Source organism: Rousettus aegyptiacus, unplaced genomic scaffold (genome assembly GCF_014176215.1).
Source record: "Rousettus aegyptiacus isolate mRouAeg1 unplaced genomic scaffold, mRouAeg1.p scaffold_m13_p_16, whole genome shotgun sequence".
NCBI lineage: Eukaryota > Metazoa > Chordata > Mammalia > Chiroptera > Pteropodidae > Rousettus > Rousettus aegyptiacus.
The window spans coordinates 18,180,604-18,202,221 of NW_023416291.1; the positions used below are offsets into that span (position 1 = coordinate 18,180,604).

The 21,618-nt window shown below is 44.8% G+C and overlaps 1 protein-coding gene across 8 annotated transcripts in view; it reads left to right on the forward strand.

Annotated features, from left to right (window-relative positions):
- The window catches only part of FAM160A1 (family with sequence similarity 160 member A1), a 197,720-nt gene that overhangs the window by 163,950 nt on the left and 12,152 nt on the right, over window positions 1–21,618 (forward strand). For all 8 annotated transcript variants that reach the window (XR_004954867.1, XM_036233550.1, XM_036233551.1 and 5 more), the window contains 4 exons: window positions 2,739–2,906; window positions 5,326–5,405; window positions 13,169–13,359; window positions 15,974–17,089. Coding sequence is in view for 7 of the 8 variants with exons in the window: in XM_036233550.1 (XP_036089443.1) it covers window positions 2,739–2,906; window positions 5,326–5,405; window positions 13,169–13,359; window positions 15,974–17,089 (1,555 nt within the window). In the remaining variant the exon portion in view is untranslated. The remainder of the gene's footprint in view (window positions 1–2,738; window positions 2,907–5,325; window positions 5,406–13,168; window positions 13,360–15,973; window positions 17,090–21,618) is intronic.

Genomic DNA, 21,618 nt, shown 5'->3' on the forward strand with positions numbered 1-21,618 from the left:
CAGAGCTGCTTCCCCTGGTGGCTTCTCCTTAGCTTTCAAGTGATCACTCTTAGGCTGTGGTCTCATCCTCATTAAGGAGGTTGCCTATTTGGGGGATTAGAGGAAGATTCTGAAAAGTAAGATAATGGGTCAGGAGAAGATTTTCTGGGATAAAAGGCTTCTAAGGGCTCTGACAATATGGAGGAGGGAAGAGATGGGAAGAAAAGGGAACCAGATTTAACTGATTTGGGTATTAGTTTAAGGAGAATGTGACCTCGATTTATGAAGAGCGTGCAACTTGATGCTTAATAGAATTGGGTTTTTAATATTTACACCACGTTATGTAAATGCTGCCCCTCAAAGTGCTTTCTTAAATCCTCTTAGCTTATAAGTGACAGCTTTGATTTCTTAAAAAAAAAAATCTTTCATTTATCCAGCCTAAGAGTAGTAAACAATAGATGCTTCAGGCTTTCCTTTCATGTCAGCCCCCAAAGACTGAGACTTACATTCTAAAGGGTTTATTGCCGTACTCTTGAGCTTATTAAGGTCGTGTGTAACTTAAAGGGTAGGGGCAAGCTGATACTGCATTATTGGCGCAAAGGCAGCTCCTGGAATTCTGCATGACGCATCAGCTCAGCGGTACTCAGTTGGTAAGATGAAAATACAGTCTTGCAGAAACTACACACGTGGCCCATTTTGAATTATTAGTGCTACTTATGTCTACTGACCAAAAGTGTTAGGGAATTAGACTTTGGCCTAAATGGACCCTGTGACTGCAGTTAGTGGAATGGGCTTGAGCCGATGGAACCTCTGGTTTGGTGGTATGAGTCATTTCCCCTTTAGTTTGGTGACATCAATTATTTTATAGGTCTCTATTAAAAATGTCCCCACTCTCTGGGGCTTTCAGAGGAATTAAAAATAAAGCTCGACTCTAGCAAATGTAAATCCCTGGGTCCTTGGGAGGTGTCATTTATTCAGGAACTGTTTATTAAGTGCTGCCCATGTGCTAGGCTGGCACATTGCACCACAGTAATAGAGAAAAAGGCACCGAGCATGTCCTAGGACAGGACCAAGAGTGCCACACGTTTGGGACCGGAGACACCGGAGACCACAAGGGTAGAAGCAGTTTGGGGCAGTCCGTGAGAGGCACTCATCTCGAGGTAATTTATTTGCCAAATGATTGCCCCTTCCCTGTTTCCTTTGCTACGTTTGGGCCACAGAGAGCCCTTTGAAGTTGGGCAGATAACACAGTGGTGCCTCGGTGTTTGAGGGCTCACGGCCCTGGCGCCGAGCTGCTGGGGAAAAGGTGTCTGTGCTCTGATGCGGGGTGAGTCGTCAAGAGCCCCTGAGAGTGGACTAAAATGTCGTATGTAGCCATGCCTTGCTTAGCATAAAGAAAACAGACAACACCAACTTGGTAATATCTGGACTCACTTATCCAGAACATACCTAAGAACCAAGAAATGTAGAACATAATTGAAGCCTTTATGCACAGATATGTCCATGCAGCGCCTGTCTACACTTAAGTAAGCAGGTGCAGAGACCTAGTTTCTAAACCGATTTGTGGCTTTTGAAAGCATAAAATTATAAGGGGAAGAGATAGATAAAAGCTATGATAAAGTGATAGTTAACACTTTTAAAGGGAGGAATAAAGAAGATGGGAAGCTGAAAAAGAGAAGATGTAATCTCTCAAACAGTATCGCCACCCATCTCATTTGTCATTAAGCACATTAAACTCATGGCAGGGGGGGAGTTCTAAGATTTCCAGGGCATAGGGTTGGAATCTGAAATTTTGTATTGTTTCTCTGGTAATTTTCAAACAGTCCCATTTGAGTATTTCTATAAGACAGACAGTAAGGCAATCGAAGACCCCTATTAATCGAGAAATGTTATATTCTGCTTTTGAGGAAGACCGAAAAGAATACTAGCTTTTAAAATATTTCCAATCACAATGTTAAGATTAAATTTTTGATGATTTAAGCATCAAATCCTCAGCTCTAAAAAACTTGACTCTTCAGAGTGTTTTATTTCCTGAAAGGTTGACATTTTACTGCATGGGAAAATCATACCACCTAGAAAATATTCATCTGTATTATAAAAAAAGTCACTTTGTAAGCAGTAAACTCTTATGGCATTTTATATAAATAAGTCTTTATATATATTATTCAGTTGTAAACATTTAACTTGCCACTTTCCAGAGGCACACCTGCACATCGACAGCACTCTGTGCCTTTGCCTCTCATTTGCCATTTGTCATATTAATATTTCACTTGCTAGATCATATTTATAACCGATCTTCCTGGGCAGCAAATATGTTCTTATGTTTCTAGCTCCTTGTACATAGCAGGTCTCAACAAATATTTATTGAATGACTAAACGAAGCAAGTGATACTGAGCTAATTAAGCCTTTACTGACCACGCGGATACTTTTGCATTACCTTTTTTCCCCTTTGGGGATTACACACTAAAATCTTCATGGTATATATGAACTGCGTTTGATGATTAGAGGTGTCCGAACACTTGAATTGCTTCTTTATGCCTTTGCTTTTCCCTTACCGAATTAAAGGGCGAAAGCAGCATGAGGTACTGTGGAATGTGAATAGGTTATAGGCTTCAGATGAAGCTCAGAAGTGTGTTCTTATGGCAGGCGTGTTCTTGCCTTGATGGAGTCACTGCGGTGAGGCCAGGGGCCGTTTGGGAGGCATGTCTCACAGCATCGAGAGGATGCTCACCTGTGCTCGCTCTGTCGTTGGTCCCAGGTGACTGTGGAGGAGGTCATGACCACAACTGCATATTTGGACCTTTTTCTGCGTAGCATCTCCGAGCCCGCACTACTTGAAATCTTCCTCCGTTTTATCCTGTTGCACCAGCACGAGAATGTCCACATCCTAGATACTCTCACAAGCCGAATCAACACCCCGTTTCGGGTAAGGAGAGCCCCGGAGGAGGAAGGAAGTGTGTAACTCACAACAGATTGCAGGGGTATTTGTTTTGGAATAAGATTATGAATATTCTTTTTTTTTTTTTTTTTTTTTTTTTGCAGCCATTACCTTTTCTATTTTGGAACTAGATAATGCATTTTGTTAGGGCGGTGGCACTTGCTGCCGCCTTTCATAGGACATTTTTCTCAGTTTGTGTGGGTTGGCACTTTCTTCTTTGGAACTAGCAGAATGTGTTTCTGAGAAGGCACAATGCAGGGGAACATATGGGAGCAAGTGGAGGTAAAGCCAAAAAATCAGAGTGTATTAAATGTGGGCCTTAGAGATCGTAGTTCTGTCCATAAGTGTTTGGAAATGGAAGTCTAGGCAACTGTGAGTTTAGGTAGTCATTCTTCAGTTAGGAGCTCAGATCAACTTTGAAAGCCTTATCTCTATTTAATTGCAATTATTGTTATAAAGAGTCAAAGAATAATTAACAATGCATTTTGGAGTTTGTAACATATGTAGATATAACATGTAAAGCAATAATAGCACAGAAAGGGGTTAGAAGGAATAGAGCTATATAGGAGTATATTGCCATAGTTCACTGGAACTAATTTAGTATAAATCTGAAGTAAAGTCTGATAAGGTGTGTATGGTAAGGCCTAAATCAACCATTAATAAAATAACTTTATAGAGAAAAATGTAGAGGAAATGTTATACTAGGGAAATATTCACTTAATGCAAAAGAAGACAGTAAAAGAGGACCAGGGAAACAGAAAAACATGAAACATAGAAAACAAAAAGTAAAACAGCAGATAAAAATCCAACTGCATGTATAATATTAAATGTGACTAGATGAAAACATTTACTCAAAAAGCAGATATTGTCCGATTGTATATAAAAAAAAGATCTGCTGCCTACAGGAGGTACACTTTAGATTCAAAGATACCAATAGATTGAAAGTTAAACTCCTAACCCTGAACCGAACCAAGTAATCGACAGTGCACACAGAATAACCTTTACAAATAACAAGTTAAGCTTATGAAACAATACACTTACTCTAAAGATAAAAGCTGAAATGGCTACTATGGTTAATAAAACTTCACAGTTTTGGTCAAAGAGTTTAAAGATGAATAAGTTCTGAGGGTCTAATATACAGCATGGTGATTTTAGTTAACAATACTGTGTTATATATTGTGTTACCGTAGTAACACCTGCACGTCAACATCTAGGGCGTTCAGCACGATGCATTTGTCTTTTTATTACTGAGCCGTAGGAGTATACAGAGAATGTATTCGGGCTATCAGTTCTGTAGCAGGTCTCCAACCTTTCGGCACCAGGGACCGGTGCTGGCTGCTACGAGAATCTAATGCCTGGTGATCTGAGCCGGAGCTGAGGCGGATGCAGGCGCTGGGGAGCAGCTGCCAACACAGGTGGAGCTTCGCTCATTCTCCCACCACGCACTTCCCGCTGTCCAGCCCGGTTCTTAACAGGCCACAGGCCAATACTAGTCCATGGCCTGGGGATTAGGACCCCTGTCTTATAGGATTATATTGATTATAAAGCCGAAGCCTGGAATTATGCTGGTACTTAGAATTATCCTCCAACAAAATGCCTATGTCCTCCTATTTCCAACTTTTTAAGATCCAAGTAAAGCTGCCCCTACAGCTCTCCAAAACATGCATCCTCCTATATACAAAGAGGAAGAGTCTAAGTCACTTAAGTGGCCTGACAGAATGATGAACGCTTACTCCCAAATGGCACGATGATTTTATAATACACCTTTGGGTATCTTCCCTGTTTGGTTGTTCATCTTTCCTTTTTAGAAATCAGAGATTGAAAGAATCCTTGTCTTTCTAATGAACTTCTTAGAAGAGTATATTATTGCACCCTCAGCACTACTGGAAGTGGATCCACCGAAAATGTTTGCCCCAAATCTCCAAATCCAAGAGACAAGCCAGGAGGTGCTGAGGCTTGGGACTGAGAACCGTAGAGGGAGAGTTGGCCTGGCCAGGGTGTTAGTGCTGTCTGGTAGATAACCAGTCATACTTGAAAATAACTTAGGAAAACGCGTGAGAAGCAGGAGATCCCACATGTGTGTGTCCACGCCAGTGCACGTAAATGCATTGGAGAGTTGTAGGGACGGGTTTATCTGGATTTTAAAAAGTTGGAAGCACGAGCAGAGGCATTTGGCAGGAGGGCAGTTCTGTGCAGTGGCATCATTCCAGGCTTAGACTTTCTCCCTCAAAGTCTGTAGGAGGACTGGTAGCTGAATACGCATTCTCTCTGGCAGCGGCACGTCTCTATCGAAACTGCTAAAGGAACGAGGCCGTTCTATTTTGCAATTCTGATTTGTTTACCGTCTGTGGGGAGTAGAGCTGCTCTCCCAATGTCTGAAACGGAACATGTGTTTGTCGCTCCCCAGCTCTGTGTGGTGTCCCTGGCGCTGTTTCGGACTCTCATTGGTTTGCACTGTGAGGATGTGATGTTACAGCTGGTTCTAAGGTGAGTTGCTGTCCTTCGTTCCCGTCAAAGAAAAACTCAACACCGCTGCTCTGTATTTTTCTTTGGTAATATAAACTAAAATAGGCACCATGCTTTTAAGGAAGAAAATCAATTTAATTTCTGCGTTATTTCCCAAGGTTAATTTTTGTTCTGCTATTAAAAGTTTTTAGGAGTCCAAGTGCATTATGTTATAAATATGCTCCTGAAAAGAATATAGAATAGTTGAAAAGTTTCAGAAGTATGATGAAAGTTTGTGGCCGAATGTCCTTCTCCTGAAGTCTGTGTTTCAGGGGACCTGTGTTATGAAAACAACTGTTCCAAATGTGAAATGCTATCGATGTATAATTTCTATGACTTTGTTTTGGCAGTGGTATACGTACAGTGTGCACTCTCTGACCTGTGTGTTTCCATTCAGATCAGTAAAATTTAATGAGTACTTTGTGTACAGTTCAGAAGGGAGTAAGGCATGGAATGGACGAATCGAAAAGGACTTATATATGAGGTAGGAAAGGTAGATCTTTCAGAAGTACAGGTGGCACAGTTTTCATGAGATGGTGGTATTTGAAGACAAGTGTTGGGAGTTAGAGTGGACTGCCATTGAGGCAACATGAATTTGGTCATGTGGCGAGGAGACTCGGCTACTCCAAATCCTGGATTGGCCCAGCTCTGCTTCTCCTCCTAGCGTCCCGGAGGGCAGCAGCTGCTTTTGTAAAGAGAGGGAGGGTCGGCTGGTGCTCATGCTCCCACACTCCCCTCTGGTGGCGTGGAGGCAGAAAGGAAAAGCCACCAGGGTCCCCGGGCACGCCTGCCACCTCTTCTTCCCGCACTGTGGAAGAAGCCAAGAGCAGAGGAAGAAGGCGGAGGCTTGGCCTGCCTCCCGTGGGGTTTTGACACGATGTAAGTAGAGTTGCTGGGGAGATGACATGCCACAAGGTTGTGCCGCATTTCCTGAGTGGGAGCTGTGGACGAATAAGGAGATGGCAGAGTGTCGTCCTGGGGACAGCGGCAGCGGTGTGGCCTGGGAACTAGCTAGAAATGTACATTCTTGGCCCTCTGCCAAAGGTGCTGACTCAGAAACTCGGGAAGGGCGTGTTTTAACAAACTTTCCTGGAGATTCCGATGCCCGGCCAAATGTGAGACTCACCAGTTGAAGAAATGGCATAGGGCGGCTGTAGCATCTTGCAAAATAGAATGATAACAAAACCAGGCTGGATACAGTGGTGGTGGCATAACGGGGTTGTCCTTTTATGGGAGAGTATCACCTATTAATTTTCTACGTTTAAAAAGAGTTTTTTGGATTTTTAGAGGTTTAGATGAGGTCATCAGTAACTAATCTTAAGGCATTAGCAAAGAACAAATCCTATCATAATGAAATACCTTGGCTAGTCTGGGGAGAGCATTGGATATCTGTCCTAAAAGGATTACATTAGCTTCCCCATCAACTCTCTACTGATATGACAGAATGCATTATTAGCAAGGCCTGAATGAAATCCTTCAGAGCAACTCGTTCAAGCCTTTTTCACTGCCAAAAATCAGATTTTGCGCCCAACCTGGTTATATTTAAATGTTGAATTCTTGAATACGGCTTCTCCGATGGCATGAAAAGCAGCAGCCTTTTTCGGAGCACGAGGGAGCCCAGCCCCGCTCGGGAGGTGCAGAGCTCGCCAGCCGGCACTGGGTCCCCAGGCCAGCACAGCCCGGGGGGTGGAAGCTGGCTGGTCAGTGACCTTTGCAAGGTGAACGCTCCTCACCTTTTGTCTGCCGATAAAGCCACGTTTGTTAAAAACTGTCCTCAGAGATGATATTAGTTAAGGCTTCTTTTGAGATCAGACCTATACTTTATGAAGGTAAGGAAATCAGCTCGTGGTTGAAATATTTACATGTCCAAGTCAGAACCAGTCCTTTCCAGGAAAGCGCACGAAGGGCACATTATCACAGGTTCTGAGTGGAATAATGGAAAAAGTGCCACACGTAACCACCTGGCCCTAGGCTCTCTTTCTTCTTTGTTTCTTTAATGAGGGTGATGATAATGATGATAATATAATAATAATATAATAATAATAATAGTTGCCCCTTGTCGAATACTTTCTCTATTTCTAACTCTGCCGTCCTGCCTGGGGGTGTCCATGAGAAGAGCCAAAATGAGGACTTACACCGAAGTCAGGCATGTGATGGACATGCCGGAAACCTCTGCTTCCTGGTCTCTGTCCTCCGAACTAGTGATTTTCTTCCCCCATTTAAAAATCATTTTTAATTGTGGTAAAATACACCTCACATACAATTCGCCATCTTAACTGCTTTTGAGTGTCCAGTTCCGGGGCATCAAGCACATTCGCGTTGCTGCGCGGCCCTCACCACCACCTGTCTCCAGCTCCGTTCTCACCTGCAAGACCAACATTCTGTATCTGTGAAACAATAACTCCCCATCTCTCCCTCCCCCGCCGCCCCTTGCAGCCGCCATTCAACTTTCTGTCATCCGTCTGTATTTGATTACTTTAGATGCCTCAGATAAGTGGAATCATACGGCATTTCCCTCTTTGCACCTGACTTATTTCACTTAGTGTAGTGTCCTCAAGGTTCATCCATGTCGGACCATGTGTCAGAATTTTTTTTCTTTTTTAAGGCTGAATAATATTACATCGTTTATACCACATTTTGTGTATTCATCTGTTGGTGGACATTGTGGGTTGCTTCTGCTTTTTGGCTCTGCTATGAACGTGGGTGTGCAAATCTCTCTTCAAGACCCTGCTAGCAGTTCTTCGAGAATATACCCAGAAGTGGAATTGCTAAATTATATGGTGATTGTATTTAAAATTTTTATTTTTTATAATAGCCACACCATTTTACATGCCTACCAGCATTGCACAGGGTTCCAATTTCTCCATATCCTTGCCAATGGATATTTTAATAATCAAGCAAAAATTACAGGCAGATTTGAGAAAGAACCAACTAGAGCTCTTAGAAATAAAAACGGTAACTATTAAAATGAAAAACTGTGTGTTTGGGGTAAATAGCATTAAGACAAAGATTAAGAAAGAATGAGCTAGACGATAGATGGAGGAAGTTACTAAGTCTGCAGCAGAAAGAGAGAAGGAGATGAAAATACAACAAGAACAAGCTATGAACAGCGGAGGCTGGAACAATAAGGTGTCACCGACCCAGGTAGAGCTCCAGAGCGAGAGAGTGACTGCTGGGTCGACTTGTCTTGCCCTGCTTTTGGAATTTGCTGCCTCATAGGGTTCTTGAGGGGATCAACCGTGGTGATATCTGGGAAAACGTTTTGAAATTCCATAAGGTACTACACAAATTTAAGGGAGTAGAATTTTCCAGAAAGTATGTTTTAAACCAATGAAAATAATGTCTCTTCTGACTTAGAATCTGTACCGAAAGTAAGGACAATGGAAAGTCTTTTCTCTGCTAGTTATTTAAACTTTATTTTAAGGGATGTTAAAAAAACAGATTTGTAATCCATTCTTTTTGTCGTTGCCACTGTTATTTGAATGTACATGATAAATTTGAAAATCTGAGAGGCAATAGAGCAGTGAAGATTATGTGAATCCTTTTGACGAAGTTGTTTGTGTTATATGATAAATAAATAACCATGCGTCAATTTTTATCGCAACCCAAATACTTTTAAATACTGACATTTCAAGGGATGATCCATTTGCAACTGATACGTTTCTTTCATTTAGCAAAATGTCACAAAAGTAAGTTGAAATAAGATGCGCCCAAAAGGGAGGCTATTCTAGCGAGCAGAAAACCAAGGAGAAACCGTCCTCTTCCACGCATGTGGCATGTGATAGGCCACAGGTGGACGGGAAACGCTGACAAGCAGTGAAGTGACAGGTCATTCCCATGCTCCTGGCACTTCCCAGTTTAGGCAAAATTTAATTGCTTAATACTCTGAATGCCATTCGTGAATATCCTGGTTAGGGCGTTTTTGTTTTGTTTTGTTTTTGTTTTTTCCAGTAGTGGTCCATTGTCAGCTTTATGAACTATGTTGCCTGTTGGGCTCAGATAGAGGCCGTTTTGCTCAAAGAGAAGCTGTGTGTACACTTCAGTGACATTTCCATCTTGCATGGTGGTTAGGTGCCTGGAGGAGAGCGAAAAATGCAAGCCAGCCCCGGCGGGGCGAGACTAGCAGGAGAAATATGGCCGGACTGCCTTCAAAAAGCAAACGATCTTTTTGAAATTCACTAACATTCCTTTGTAGATTTTTGCCTATTGGCACATTATTCAGGTTATCATCACCTCATAAAAAGCGCCTCGTTAACTGCATTGTACTCACTGCTTTGTTCTGTTTGTATTGTCAGGGTAGCAGTGGACTGGTTGTCACTGAATTGTTTCAGAAGTGATGATGATTTATTTTAATGAGTGATATGTAGGAAAATAGAAAATAGACCCAGGGTTGCACAGAGTTGTAGAAATAATAAAAAGGAGGAGGACAACATGGACACCATATATATATATATATATATATATATATATTTCCCTGCTATATTGTGAGATGCTTTTGAGTGATCTAGACTTCTAAAATCAGATATTTACTACTCTCTGATTATTTTTTTACCACTTTCTGCATTTAAATAGAATCCGAAACAAAAGAAATATAGTATAAATGAAAAGTTTGATGACAAATACCTATCCTAAATTTTTAAGTGATCTTTCTGCTCTCAATAGCCATTTCATTTTGATATTTAACATTTGGGGATCCTCTGACATTTGTTCTGTTTCTTTTTTTAAAAAAAAAATTAAAGTATAGTTGGCATATAATATAGTATTGGTTTCAAGTCTATAACATAACGATTCAACATTTATATATTACGATGTGATCACTACACTAAGTCTAGTAACCATCTGTCACCGTACATTAATCACTATTATTGATATATTCCCTTTCATTTTTTCCACCCGTTCCTCATTCCCCCTTCTGGCAACTATCATTTTGTTTTTTGTTTCTATGAATTTGTTTTGTTTTGTTTTGTTCATTTTGATTTTTTAGACAACTCTATGTGTAAGTCAAATCATGCCATATTCATCTTTCTTTGACTTATTTCACTTAGCATCATGCCCTCTAGATCCTCCGTGTTGTCACAAATGGCAGCATTTCACTTTTTATACGGCTGAGTGACATATTCCATTGCATAACGTACCACCTCTTGTTTAGCCATTCATCTATTAATGGACATCTAGGTTGCTGCCATATCTTGGCTTTTGTAAATGATGATGCAGTGAACATTCATTTTGTTATCTTTCCCTGTAAATGATGGAAAGACAGAGGGTCAGCGGATGGTTTTCCCCCTCCCTCTTCCCTCTGAGATAAGCCTTCATTATAGAAGCACAGTAGAAGTCCTGCATTAAATGCAAGGGGGTTATTCATTTCCACTTTTGTAGAATCTCTCCTTCAACCTATAGGGGATCGCTCTTTATTAGATTTACTCAGAAGAAAATTCTTAGTTTCTGCTGAAAGCATGTATTTGCAAAGTTGCAAATTCCCAATAGCTAGCTCTTTAATATAATTTCAAGCTACCCACTGGTGCTGATTGATAAATAGCTTTATTAGGTTTGATCCAGTATGCCATTTTTTAATACTTCAAACAAAGAGTAGAAATCTATGGATATCAACTTAAGTCATGAAATGTATGTTTGAACTGTAAGTGGTCATCGAGTTCCTGCAGTATATAAAAGCATTGAAGTGGTTTATTTCTTAAATAATTAATGATCAAAATAAGGACACAATAAATCCCATGTAACCTGAATTTTCTTAGGCCTCACTAGCCTTTAAGGGGAGTTCACATCAACAACCACTGGCTGTCACCTCCACTCCTCGTCTAAGACCTTGGCCCCCAGCAAAGTGTCAGCCATCACTTCCTTAAGGGCGGGCAGGCTCACAGACAAGTCTGCCCCTAGCACAGTAGCCACAGCAGCCTATGCTCTGGTCTCCTCCACTGCTTTGGGTGGCGCTGCCTCATCTCCGTCCCTGCTGGCCCCTCGGCCCTGCTGAGATTGCTCTCGTGCTGAGGTGCTGGAGCAGTTCTGCTGGCCCTGTGCCCGCGGGGTCAGGGCTGGGGTGGTCAGACAGGTGGCGGAAGGCCTCTCTCCCCTGCCTCATTCTGTATCACCAAACCATTGTGCGTAGATATCCTTGCGAAAAGAGCTCTGTTATCTACTGACAGCAGCCATTTCTCCTCCAACGGGCGTCAGGTACAAGGCCCCCAAAGCTGGGCCAGCAATTAGAACAGACCTGCGCTCTGTGCCATATTGTCCTCCTCCACCTTCCCTTTTTGTTCTTGTGAACTTTGACTTTTGTGAAACTGAACTTACAAAAAACAGATGCCTCCATGTCAGACAGCAGGGCCCTCTGGATCGTAGTGACAACCGTTTAGGCTTCAGGAGTGTGTGTGCCCACGGTGCAGGGGAGAGGAGAACGGGCCCCCCTGACTGAGTCACCGAGACGGTCCTGGAGGAATGGTTTGATTGCTTTTGAGAATGGAAGATAAGGTGGAGACCTTGTCATTTCATACCTTGAAAGTTATTAAGACCTTTTGTTTAAAGTACCATGAAGAAAATTAAATACTTTTTTCTTCCTTGACTCAGGCGCTTGCAATGGGTCAGTCATCACTATAAACATAAGTTTTCCTCATTTGGATCAACAGATGTGGGAAATGGCTTAATATCTCCAGGCCTCAAGTCATACCCTGAAAGTCTACATTTTATCTCTTTCACAGAATCTTTAATCATAGCTTGTTTTTCTCTGTGCTGCTGCCTTTTTCTCAGAAGTTAAGTACAGAAAGAAAAATATTCTGGTTAATTGAAGCTTGTGGTTTTTCCCATAATGGCTCAGCCACTTCTAGAATTGGCTCCTGCACACACATGCGGCACTTGGCTCTGGCTGCGAGACCTCCAGCCCAGTTGCTCTCTCTTTGTCAAACAGAATAGTCGTTCTCCCTGTAAAGAAAGCAAGCTGTTTAAACTCTCTTCCGCCCATGAAGCCCATGATGTGCTCAGAGTGGATCAGAAATGGATGCCCAGATTTTCTCATCTCCAGGGTCTTAATGACGCTAAGATGCTTTTCTCACCAACTGAAAGTATTCTGTGTGAAATGGGGCCCAGTTTTCCTCGGCGAGTCTCAGTCACCCAAGAGAATACGGGATGAGGTTTGCTCTCTGGGGTGGTTTCGCTGTCCTTCGGTGCCCACCGTGAGTCAGCATTTCCGAGATTATACAAAGGAACTACTGAAGGAGGGCCTGGCTCTAGTAGCACGTTATATTGAGGCAGACTCCGAGGTAATTGTGGTAATAGTGTTTTAGTAGATGGCTGTGAGCATAGCGGAGTGAGAGAGTAGCTCTACCTTGGAGTTGGAAGCCTGGAGGTCTTCCTGGTGAAGGTGGCACTGAAGCTGGACTTCGTAGGCTGACAAGGCATTGGTCAGGCAGGTGGAGGGACAGCATGCTCCAGGTGCACGCTACCGTGCATGCGGAGACACAGAAGCAAAGAGGGATCGCAGACCCATGCGGAGAGGAGGAAGTTCATGGAGGTTCAGTTGTGAACACCCTCAAATGCTCTGCATGGGGGTGGTTCTGTCAGAAGAAAGAAGCTCTTGACAAGTCTCAAGCAAGGAAGTGAACCCTGGGGACTGGCGGGATGGATCGAGAGTGGGCAGAGAGAGGATGGGTCACCCCGGCCGCTGCGAATCCTGGTTACAACTTCGGGGATGGCCGCCGGGGAACGGAGACCGAATGCTGCCGTTTTTGTCGTTTCAGGTATCTGATCCCTTGCAATCACATGATGCTGAGTCAGAGGTGGGCTGTGAAGGAGAGAGACTGTTACTCTGTCTCTGCGGCCAAGCTGCTCGCCCTGACCCCCATCTGCTGCTCCAGCGGGATCACCCTGACGCTTGGGAACCAAGAGAGGGATTATATTCTCTGGTCGAAGTGTACGCACGATAGTTCAGGTAGGAACTCGCTAATGACGGTCTTTACACAAAAGAATGCCACATCCCATCTCTCCCTGGGATATGTGTCTCTTTGGGAGGACAAGAATAAGAGAGTGAGTCCCATTTCTTTTATGAATGACCAGGTGGGGGTCCTGTTCTGCTTCGTAAGGAGTCGTGGACACTTTGTAATCAGTGTTCCAACATGACCAGCTGTCACCCATCCAGACCTTTATTTTAACTAGGCTTTCTAGTGACACCTTCAGAATCCAAATGTGAAAACGTGTCTTCTAAACAAAATAGGGGCGAGGGATGTGGATATGGCTACAGCTAAGGCAGACCTGGCGCTTATTTCAATTTCCAAAATGGCCCATTTTGAATGCTTGCTTGTCGATAATACATCACTGTAAAACTTGAAATTTGTGATATGGCAGTTGTACCTGATTCCCTTGGTTGACCTAAAGAGGGGTCTTTCATAATGCTGTGTTTTTACAGTTGTAGTTCATATGCTATTTGCCAGCTGCGGTGGACCTTGTGCAAGTTAAGATTTAAGTGGTCACCTCTGTGAACCTCGGCTCTCCAGCAGGCAGCTGGAGCAAGGGGGCATCTGTGTATCCTTGGTGGTCTGTTTCAAAAGATTCTGTGACCACTAGGAAATGTTCCAGCCCTGATCGACTCAGGCGTTTCCAAACTGTATTCTGATGTCCCCCAAATAATGTCACTCTGTCCACCCAGCTGTAGCTGAGCTGCTTGATGAAGACAATATCAGCATATTTGATATTAATGCAATTTTAAAAATTAAAAATTCTCTTTAAATAAAGATACAGTATAGACATGAAATTAATAATGCATGTGCCAGTGTAACAAGCTGGATTTTAAATGTTTTCCTATCGGGTAAACTAGTATGAACACCTTATATTTTCCTACCTAATGGTTATTTTTTAAAAAACATATTTGAAAATTGACGCCTTCTTTATTTGCTAGGAAACGTTATTTCACGAAGGACTCTGTGGCTGACCTTGCTACAGAATTCAAAATTCAAGTTAAACATACATTTATCGGGTGTCTGAGACTAGCCTAGCTGCGTGTTTTTCCTGGGTTGTCACATGTAACTCTTTTAAGAAAGTAGGATGCCCATTTTATAGATGAAGAGAGAGACTCAGAGAGAGGGGCAAGCCTGTTTGGGGTTGCACAGCTGCGATGTCCTCCGATTCCAAATTCCCTGTTCTTTCTGCCGTCAGGCCCTGGGGTGACCTGACAGCAGGTAAACGCCCTAACGGATGGATGGTTACATAGGTAGGCGAGTGGGTAGATAGAGAATTTAATCACCGAGGAGTGATTAAGAGCTGGGATTCTGAATCTAGGGCTCTGCTGCTTTCTTGGGCAAATCACTTAACCTCTTAACCTTTCTTTTTTTCTCATGCGCAAAATAGTACCTACCTTAAAAGGCTGTTCCAAGGATAAGTGACTTTGGATTTATAAAGCTCTTCAAAGACTACTTGGCATGGAGTAAGTGCCAAATAAATATTGCTAGTAGTCATTTTCCAATATCTTTTTATTTAAAGTGGATAAGAGATAAACACCATTTAGCAGTAGAGCTATAAAAAACGAATTATGTCTACCCCGATGTCCTGAAAATCTGTATTCTTAAAGATCCAGTTCTAGCCCCGCTGGGTAGAGATTTCGATATTGAAGAGACAAGCAGCATTCAAAGGCGTGGCATCTAACGAACCGCGAACAGAGGGCTGGCCTGAGGCCGCTCTGCCGCCGACTGGTCACTCGGGTGATCTTTGTCTCTGAGCCTCAACTTCTTCATCTGTAAATGGAGAAAATAGTATCTGCCATATAGGTTGTTCTGAGGATTAAATCTGATAGTACTGATAAAGCACCTTTCTCATAGATGTTTAAGAAATAGTAGACTACGCATTTTCCCTTGTTTGAGTCCTTTTCCCCCCGAAGTTCTGCAGTTGAGGACTCCTTACATTAAGTGCACTGTGTCATATGAGAACACTGGACTCATTCTTAGGTTACAAGGACTCTTTTGGTAGTGAAAATAACTTCATCAAAAGAGACCATTTGCTACATATCCACATTCCAGTAGTTCCTAGGAAGACAGAGTTAACAGATTTTTCTGAAAACCTAGGGTTTTCTAAAGAAAATTTGTTTCCTAAATTCATGAATTATTGGCCTTCCACTTTAAGGGTCAAAGTAAAAATCTTTTTAATCATTACCCACACTATGGCAGGTATGATATTCAATATATTACCTACTCTAATCCTCTCAACAACCTGAGAGGTCACCATTATTAGCTCTTCTTTCTCTAACAACTGCTACCAAATAAGAGTTTTCTTTTGATAAAAGCCAGTATCTGACTTGCCATATTGATTCTATATCTCCTGTGAGGGCAGAGTTTCTCTTTTCATCTTTCCTTCTTAAAATCTAAATATTTATTATTATTATTATTATTATTCAGAAATCACTTAATCAGAAATTATTAGAACCAGAGTAGACGGTGGCAGAGACTCTTAGCGGCCTGGCCTGACGGGTCCCACCCCCGCCCGGTGCGTTTGTCCCCACGTCACTGTGACGTATGAGGAGCAGGCTCGTTCTGACTTGTCTCTGCGTCCCGTGGCAGGGCCCGTGGAGCAGCCGCGCCCCGAGGCGTTCTCGCCGTCGGCCTGCATCGTGGAGTACGGCAAAGCCCTGGACATCAGCTACCTGCAGTACCTCTGGGAGGCGCACGCCAACATCCTCCGCTGCATGAGGGACTGCCGCGTCTGGTCCGCCCTCTACGACGGGGACTCCCCCGACCCTGAGACGTTTCTCCAGAGTCTGACGGAGGAGGGCGCTGCCGGCGCCACCTACCCTGTGCTCCGGCTCCCGCAGCAGCTCCCCAGGAGGACGGGGCCTCAGCTGGCTCCGAGGAAGGACAAGAGCCAGACGGAACTGGAGTGGGACGACAGCTACGACACCGGGATCTCCCCAGGGGCGGAGGCGGGCTCCCCGGGGCCTTGCGACGACCTGGAGAACTCGGGCGCCCCGCCCCCAATCGATCCCCCCAAACACATCCAGGAGATGAAGAGGAACGCCATCCTGCTCTTCAAAGGGTCCTACATCGAAGAGTCCGACTTTCAGGACGACGTGATGGTGTACAGGTTGTGCGCTGAGAAGGACTCTGAGGACGCTGGGAATCCACAGGAGGAACCTGCAAGGCCCCCGGCCCAAGGCCAGACTGAGGTCCAGAGCCCCGCCACGAGCAACGGCCCCCTGCCCAGCCCTCGGCCAGGAACAGATTCAGAGGAGGAACACGTCAGGGACCATGCGGACGAGTCTCAGAGTGTGTCCAAGGAACTGGAGCCAGACACCGAGCCTGACGGAGCCCCAGGATCCAGCTCGGAGCCGGCACCTCCTGTCTCTGAGGCCGAGCACAGTTCAGACCTGATGGTTGTTCACCCAGAGGGTGAAGATTTAATTTCCCAGTATGACCAGATCATTAAAGAACTGGATTCTGGCACTGAGGGCTTGGTAGGGCAGGATCTCCCCTCACCTGACCCCTTGCTCCTCACACAAGATCAGGCAGGGAAGGGAGACGAGGGCAAAGGGGAAGAGGGGGAGGAGGACGACGACGACTTCGACTCGTTCATAGCGGGCGCCCCTGCCCCCGAGACCCTGCCGTCCCCATTCGGGGTGAGAGACGAGCCTGCCGTCGCTGGTCCCCAGCCCGCGAGGACTCAGAGCACGCCATTCACAGGTGACCATCTCATTTTCCTTTGCGATTTCTGCTTTTGAAAGTGCTTTTGCGCATATTACAACAGGGAAGTAAGGTACGTGCAGGTAAGGAGTGTTACCCATGTGCGTGAAGGTATTTTTGTAAAGAGCAGAGGGAGAGAGGGAGTTGTCTTACTTTTATTTAGTTTTGTCATTCTTGCAATGATTGTCTTGTTTTATTTTTCTTCCTCAACAACTCGACAAATTAGGGGTTCAGTTTTACTGTTGAGTAACTTCCCTTGATGCCTGTGATAAAGTAACAGGACTGCCGGAACCACAGAAGAAATGCAGTCTCATTTTTTAATAGCCTCGCTACCCTTGGCTGACCTCACAGATTGCAAGGACCTTGTCGGCTTACAATCCCTTATGTTTTAATTTTTATGCTTACAGCACCTGCTCTTCCTAAGTGGTCTCCCATCCAAGTACTAACCAGGCCTGCTTAGCTTCCGAGACCTGACGGGATCGGGCTTGTTCAGGGTGGCTTGGCCATAGACATGGTCTCATTATCTAACAGCCTCATTTCCTTTAGTCTAACTTAATTTCCTCCTTAGCATTTATTTTTATGTGTGTTTCTTTAAAAGTTACATTTTTTCCCCCAGCAGAATGTATGCTCCATTAGGGGCCGGGTACCTACCTGCTTGATCTGTGCTCAGAATACTTGCTGAATACGTGGACCTGTGTCCACGTCGGAGGCCATCGGGGTTACTTATGCCTTTGCCTGGGAGCTCATTTTAGATAATCACAAACTCTTCATCTAGAAATAAGTACGGTAGACCCACATAAACTCGTAACTCTACTAAAGAATGGGCGTTCTGGTGATACACCCCTAACAACAGGTAGACCTCGTGGGAGAAGCCAGGTGATAGGGCGGGATGTCAGATAAATGGGTTGGGGTGAGGAATTATGATACAAAATGGCATTACAGGTCAGCCAGTACAATCGGAATCTGCAAACTGAGGTGCAGAGAACTGGCACAGAGCAGGGTCCAGCAAGCCCAGGGACGGCTGGCGTGGGACCCCCGAATGGTGCTCAGGTAGCAAGGAGCGTGGTTCCCTAAAGCAGCTGGCATCTCAGAGGGTTCAGACAGTGGTCTGGGAGCCAGGCCTGTCGGGGAATCCTGGCTCTAGCTCTTCCTGCCCTGCGGCCTTGGTGTCCCTGACCTTCCTGTTTTCCCTTTGCCCTTGTGAAGACTGAATGTGATTCTGGGGGACCATTGTTATGATTACAGGCAGCCCCGCTTCTGATTGCTGAGGTTTGTCCTTCCCTAGCAATCAGGAGGAGCAGCCTGGCGAGGAGAGGCCATGCTCCCGCCTCCTCGGGTCACCCAAAATAGATGGAATCACATTACCTCTGGTTCAGCCAGGTAGGCTTAATGTGATTTCAAGGAGCTCTTCCACCCTCCTCCAATATATATTCATCTATTTACTGATCCTTGAGAACACTTTTAATTCCACAATTAAAAGACTTGAGGTTCCAGTTGAGCTAACATTTCAATGTGAACTGGTTTTAATTAAAATTCAGTCAGTCAGTCATAAGCAAAGAGAATTAGATAGTCTCAGTTTTCCCGGTTGATAAGGGAGGGGGAGGGGGGCTCAGCGCAGGGCAAGGGGCAGAAGTGAGCCAGCCCGCGCCCCACTTGCCTGGGACGCCCCCTTTCACTCTCGCCCGGTGGGAGGTCCCTGCTGTGAGCATTCCCTGGGAGTCAGGGCCACCCACCGCCAGCGAAGATCTTTCTTTAGGATGCCAGCTTTCTTACAAAGGAGCCTCATTCCTGGGAAATATGTAAATTGAAGACACAAAGTATAGTTTAGGACAAAAAAAAAAAAAAGTGAATACAACACCTTATTAAATAACATCAATATTTTGCATATGATACACCTGAGAACCAGCAAAACATAACGTGAGTTTTTGGATGCCTATAGGTAATTGTAACTAAAACTTGCCTTGTTCTCCTTTGGAACTTGAACATAACTTTAGGACACATCTTTTCTCCTTCAAAGCATGTGAACTTTGTAGTCTCCAAACTTCTGAGTGTGTCCTGGAGCGTTAGGCTTAACGACCATCTCTCCATGGAATCCCGATTACTGCCGAAGTGGCTTCCCCTCCTGGCAAAATCAAAATGTTGCATTTCATTTATTTAATTAATTTTATTTATTTGGGAGTTCAGCGGTCTTTTATTGATCCCCTAAGATTTGGGAGGTTCTATGCTAGGTACTACAGACACAACAGTGAGGGAATTCGCAGACTTTCAGAGGAGACATTGACAAAGAGCTGCACTTTCTTAGTGGGAAATGTGTTATTAGTCATCGTATTCCCGCTCCTGTGGGAGCCCAGTGCAGGCTTCACAGAGGGGCACAAACGGTGAACAGAAGCTCCCAGGCACAAGTGGCTGAGCGTGACAGTCCAGGCAGAGGAAACAGCAGGCGGATGACAAAGGAGGCGGACAGCTCGTAGATGTGCGTGGCAGAGAGGAAGTGTGGTGAGAGAGGAAGCTGGGGAATTGGGTGCCAGCTTATGGGGTCTTTTGGGCCAGGCCGAGCTGTGGGGCCTTGTGCTGCTGGCCCTGGAGATGCACTACAAGTATCACAGTTGGCAAGAGATGTGACCGGCTCCGTGTGTGGAGGGGCCTTGAAGTAGTATGGGGAGCACTCGAGCGGGGGAGGACAAGTAAGAGACCGTCGCCGTGCCAGGGTTCAGAACGCACCAAGGCTTGGATCTGGTAGTTGTGCCTCTCGGGACATTTTCACAGCTGTCCTCGCGCTTATGGACCAAGATATATATTCAAAGATGTTCACCGCAGCATTGTTTATAATAGAAAAAGCTTGGAAACAGCCCGTGGTCCGCCGGTAGGACTGTTTTACTAAAGCAGCCACGCATGGTGATTGGATATTTTTTGGCCCCGAGATCAATGGGATTGAGACAGATTTGTGGGACAGTCTCCATGATATAGTGTAAAATGGAAAAGCAAAGTGCAGAGCAATGTGTACAGAGTGTTGTCATTTTTTTTTTTTTTAAATACCGGGGGAGGGACACACACACACACACACACACACACACACAGGGAGGCAAGACAGGCACTGGAAACAGGTCTGGATTAAAATTGGGACTCTCTCATTTACTAGCTGTGTGCACCTGTCAATCTGCCTTATCTTTAAATGGGGATAAATAATAAACATACTTCATAGAGTCATTGTAGTTAAGTAAGTTGATACAAGTTAAGTGCTTAGAACACTGCCTGGCACATAGAAGCGATTAGTAAATGTTTTTTAATAACTTCATTATTTTATTATATACATAAAACATCTCTGAAAGAAAACACTAGGATCTGTTAACAGGGACGCCTTCAGGGGAGAGGCCTGTTCTTTATACGCCTATACTGTTTGAAGGGAAAAAAAAAAAAAAACCATTTCAATCTCTCTTAAAATAGAAAAGCTACTGTGGAAGTCCAGATGAGAAAGGATGAGTCTCTGACCTCAGGCCGTGCTGGCGGGGGAGGGGGCGGTGAAGGTCCAAGTTCAGGAGAGGTTTCAAGGTGGGGTCGGCAGAGCTGAGGCACAGAATCGATGGCAGCTCGGTTCTCAGAGTCTGAAGAGCAAAATATTTTATGGCCGGGTTGTTTATCTGTCCTCCTAGGGGAAGGGGAGGGGGACCATATCCTCCATCCCCTGTTAACACCCATGGCTCTCTGAATTGTAGCTGAGTTTTCTGATTTTCAGCTGCTTATCAGTTTCCCCTAGCAACTGCTTTTGGCTAAGCAGTTCTTTTTAAGTGCTAGAATAAGACAGAAATTTGAAAGGGTTTGATATATATTTCTCATTGGACATGCCTAAGAAGTTGTATGTCATTAGCGTAATGTCATCAGCGGGTACGACGGCAGTCTTCTGGCCTTGACCTAATAATCTGTCGTCCGAGTGAGACAGTGATGACACTCTCCACAGGGTGTGAGTCAACCTTTTTTTCCTGCCTTATGGCGGTGATGGGCTGCGGATGATCTCCCCCGGTCACTGCGCAGTCAGCGACGTTCACATCTGTAGGATGGCCGGGTGAGGCCAAGTGCAGGCTGGGGCGGTGGCGGGGACGCGGAGGGCTCACGTTAAGGACATGTGTTTTACGGGAGACTCTGCTCATGGCATACGATTTGTCTGTTCCCTCTGGGAGGAGGCAGATGCTGAGCCTGCGACTGAGTGGGACTGGGTCACAGGGCCAGGGAAGGCCGGCTCTGGGTTTGTGAGGACGGCAGCCTCCTCGTGGACCTACCTGGGAAGCTAGAACTGTGTTGTGTCACATGAAGAGGAGTCACTGGTCACACTTCTGGGGTCCTTTTTGGAACCCCAACAAGTCGCTTTCAAATGGGGGTTCCAGTCCAGCGTTTCTGAGTGTGTCCGGCTGACTCGGCCAGTGTCGCTTTGCAGGCACGGGCTCTCCAAAGCCTCTGCGTTGGGAGAACTCACTGACCTGCTGTGATGGGCTGTGACCGAGGAGCCCAGCGCCCCCTCCCCACCCTGTCCTGAG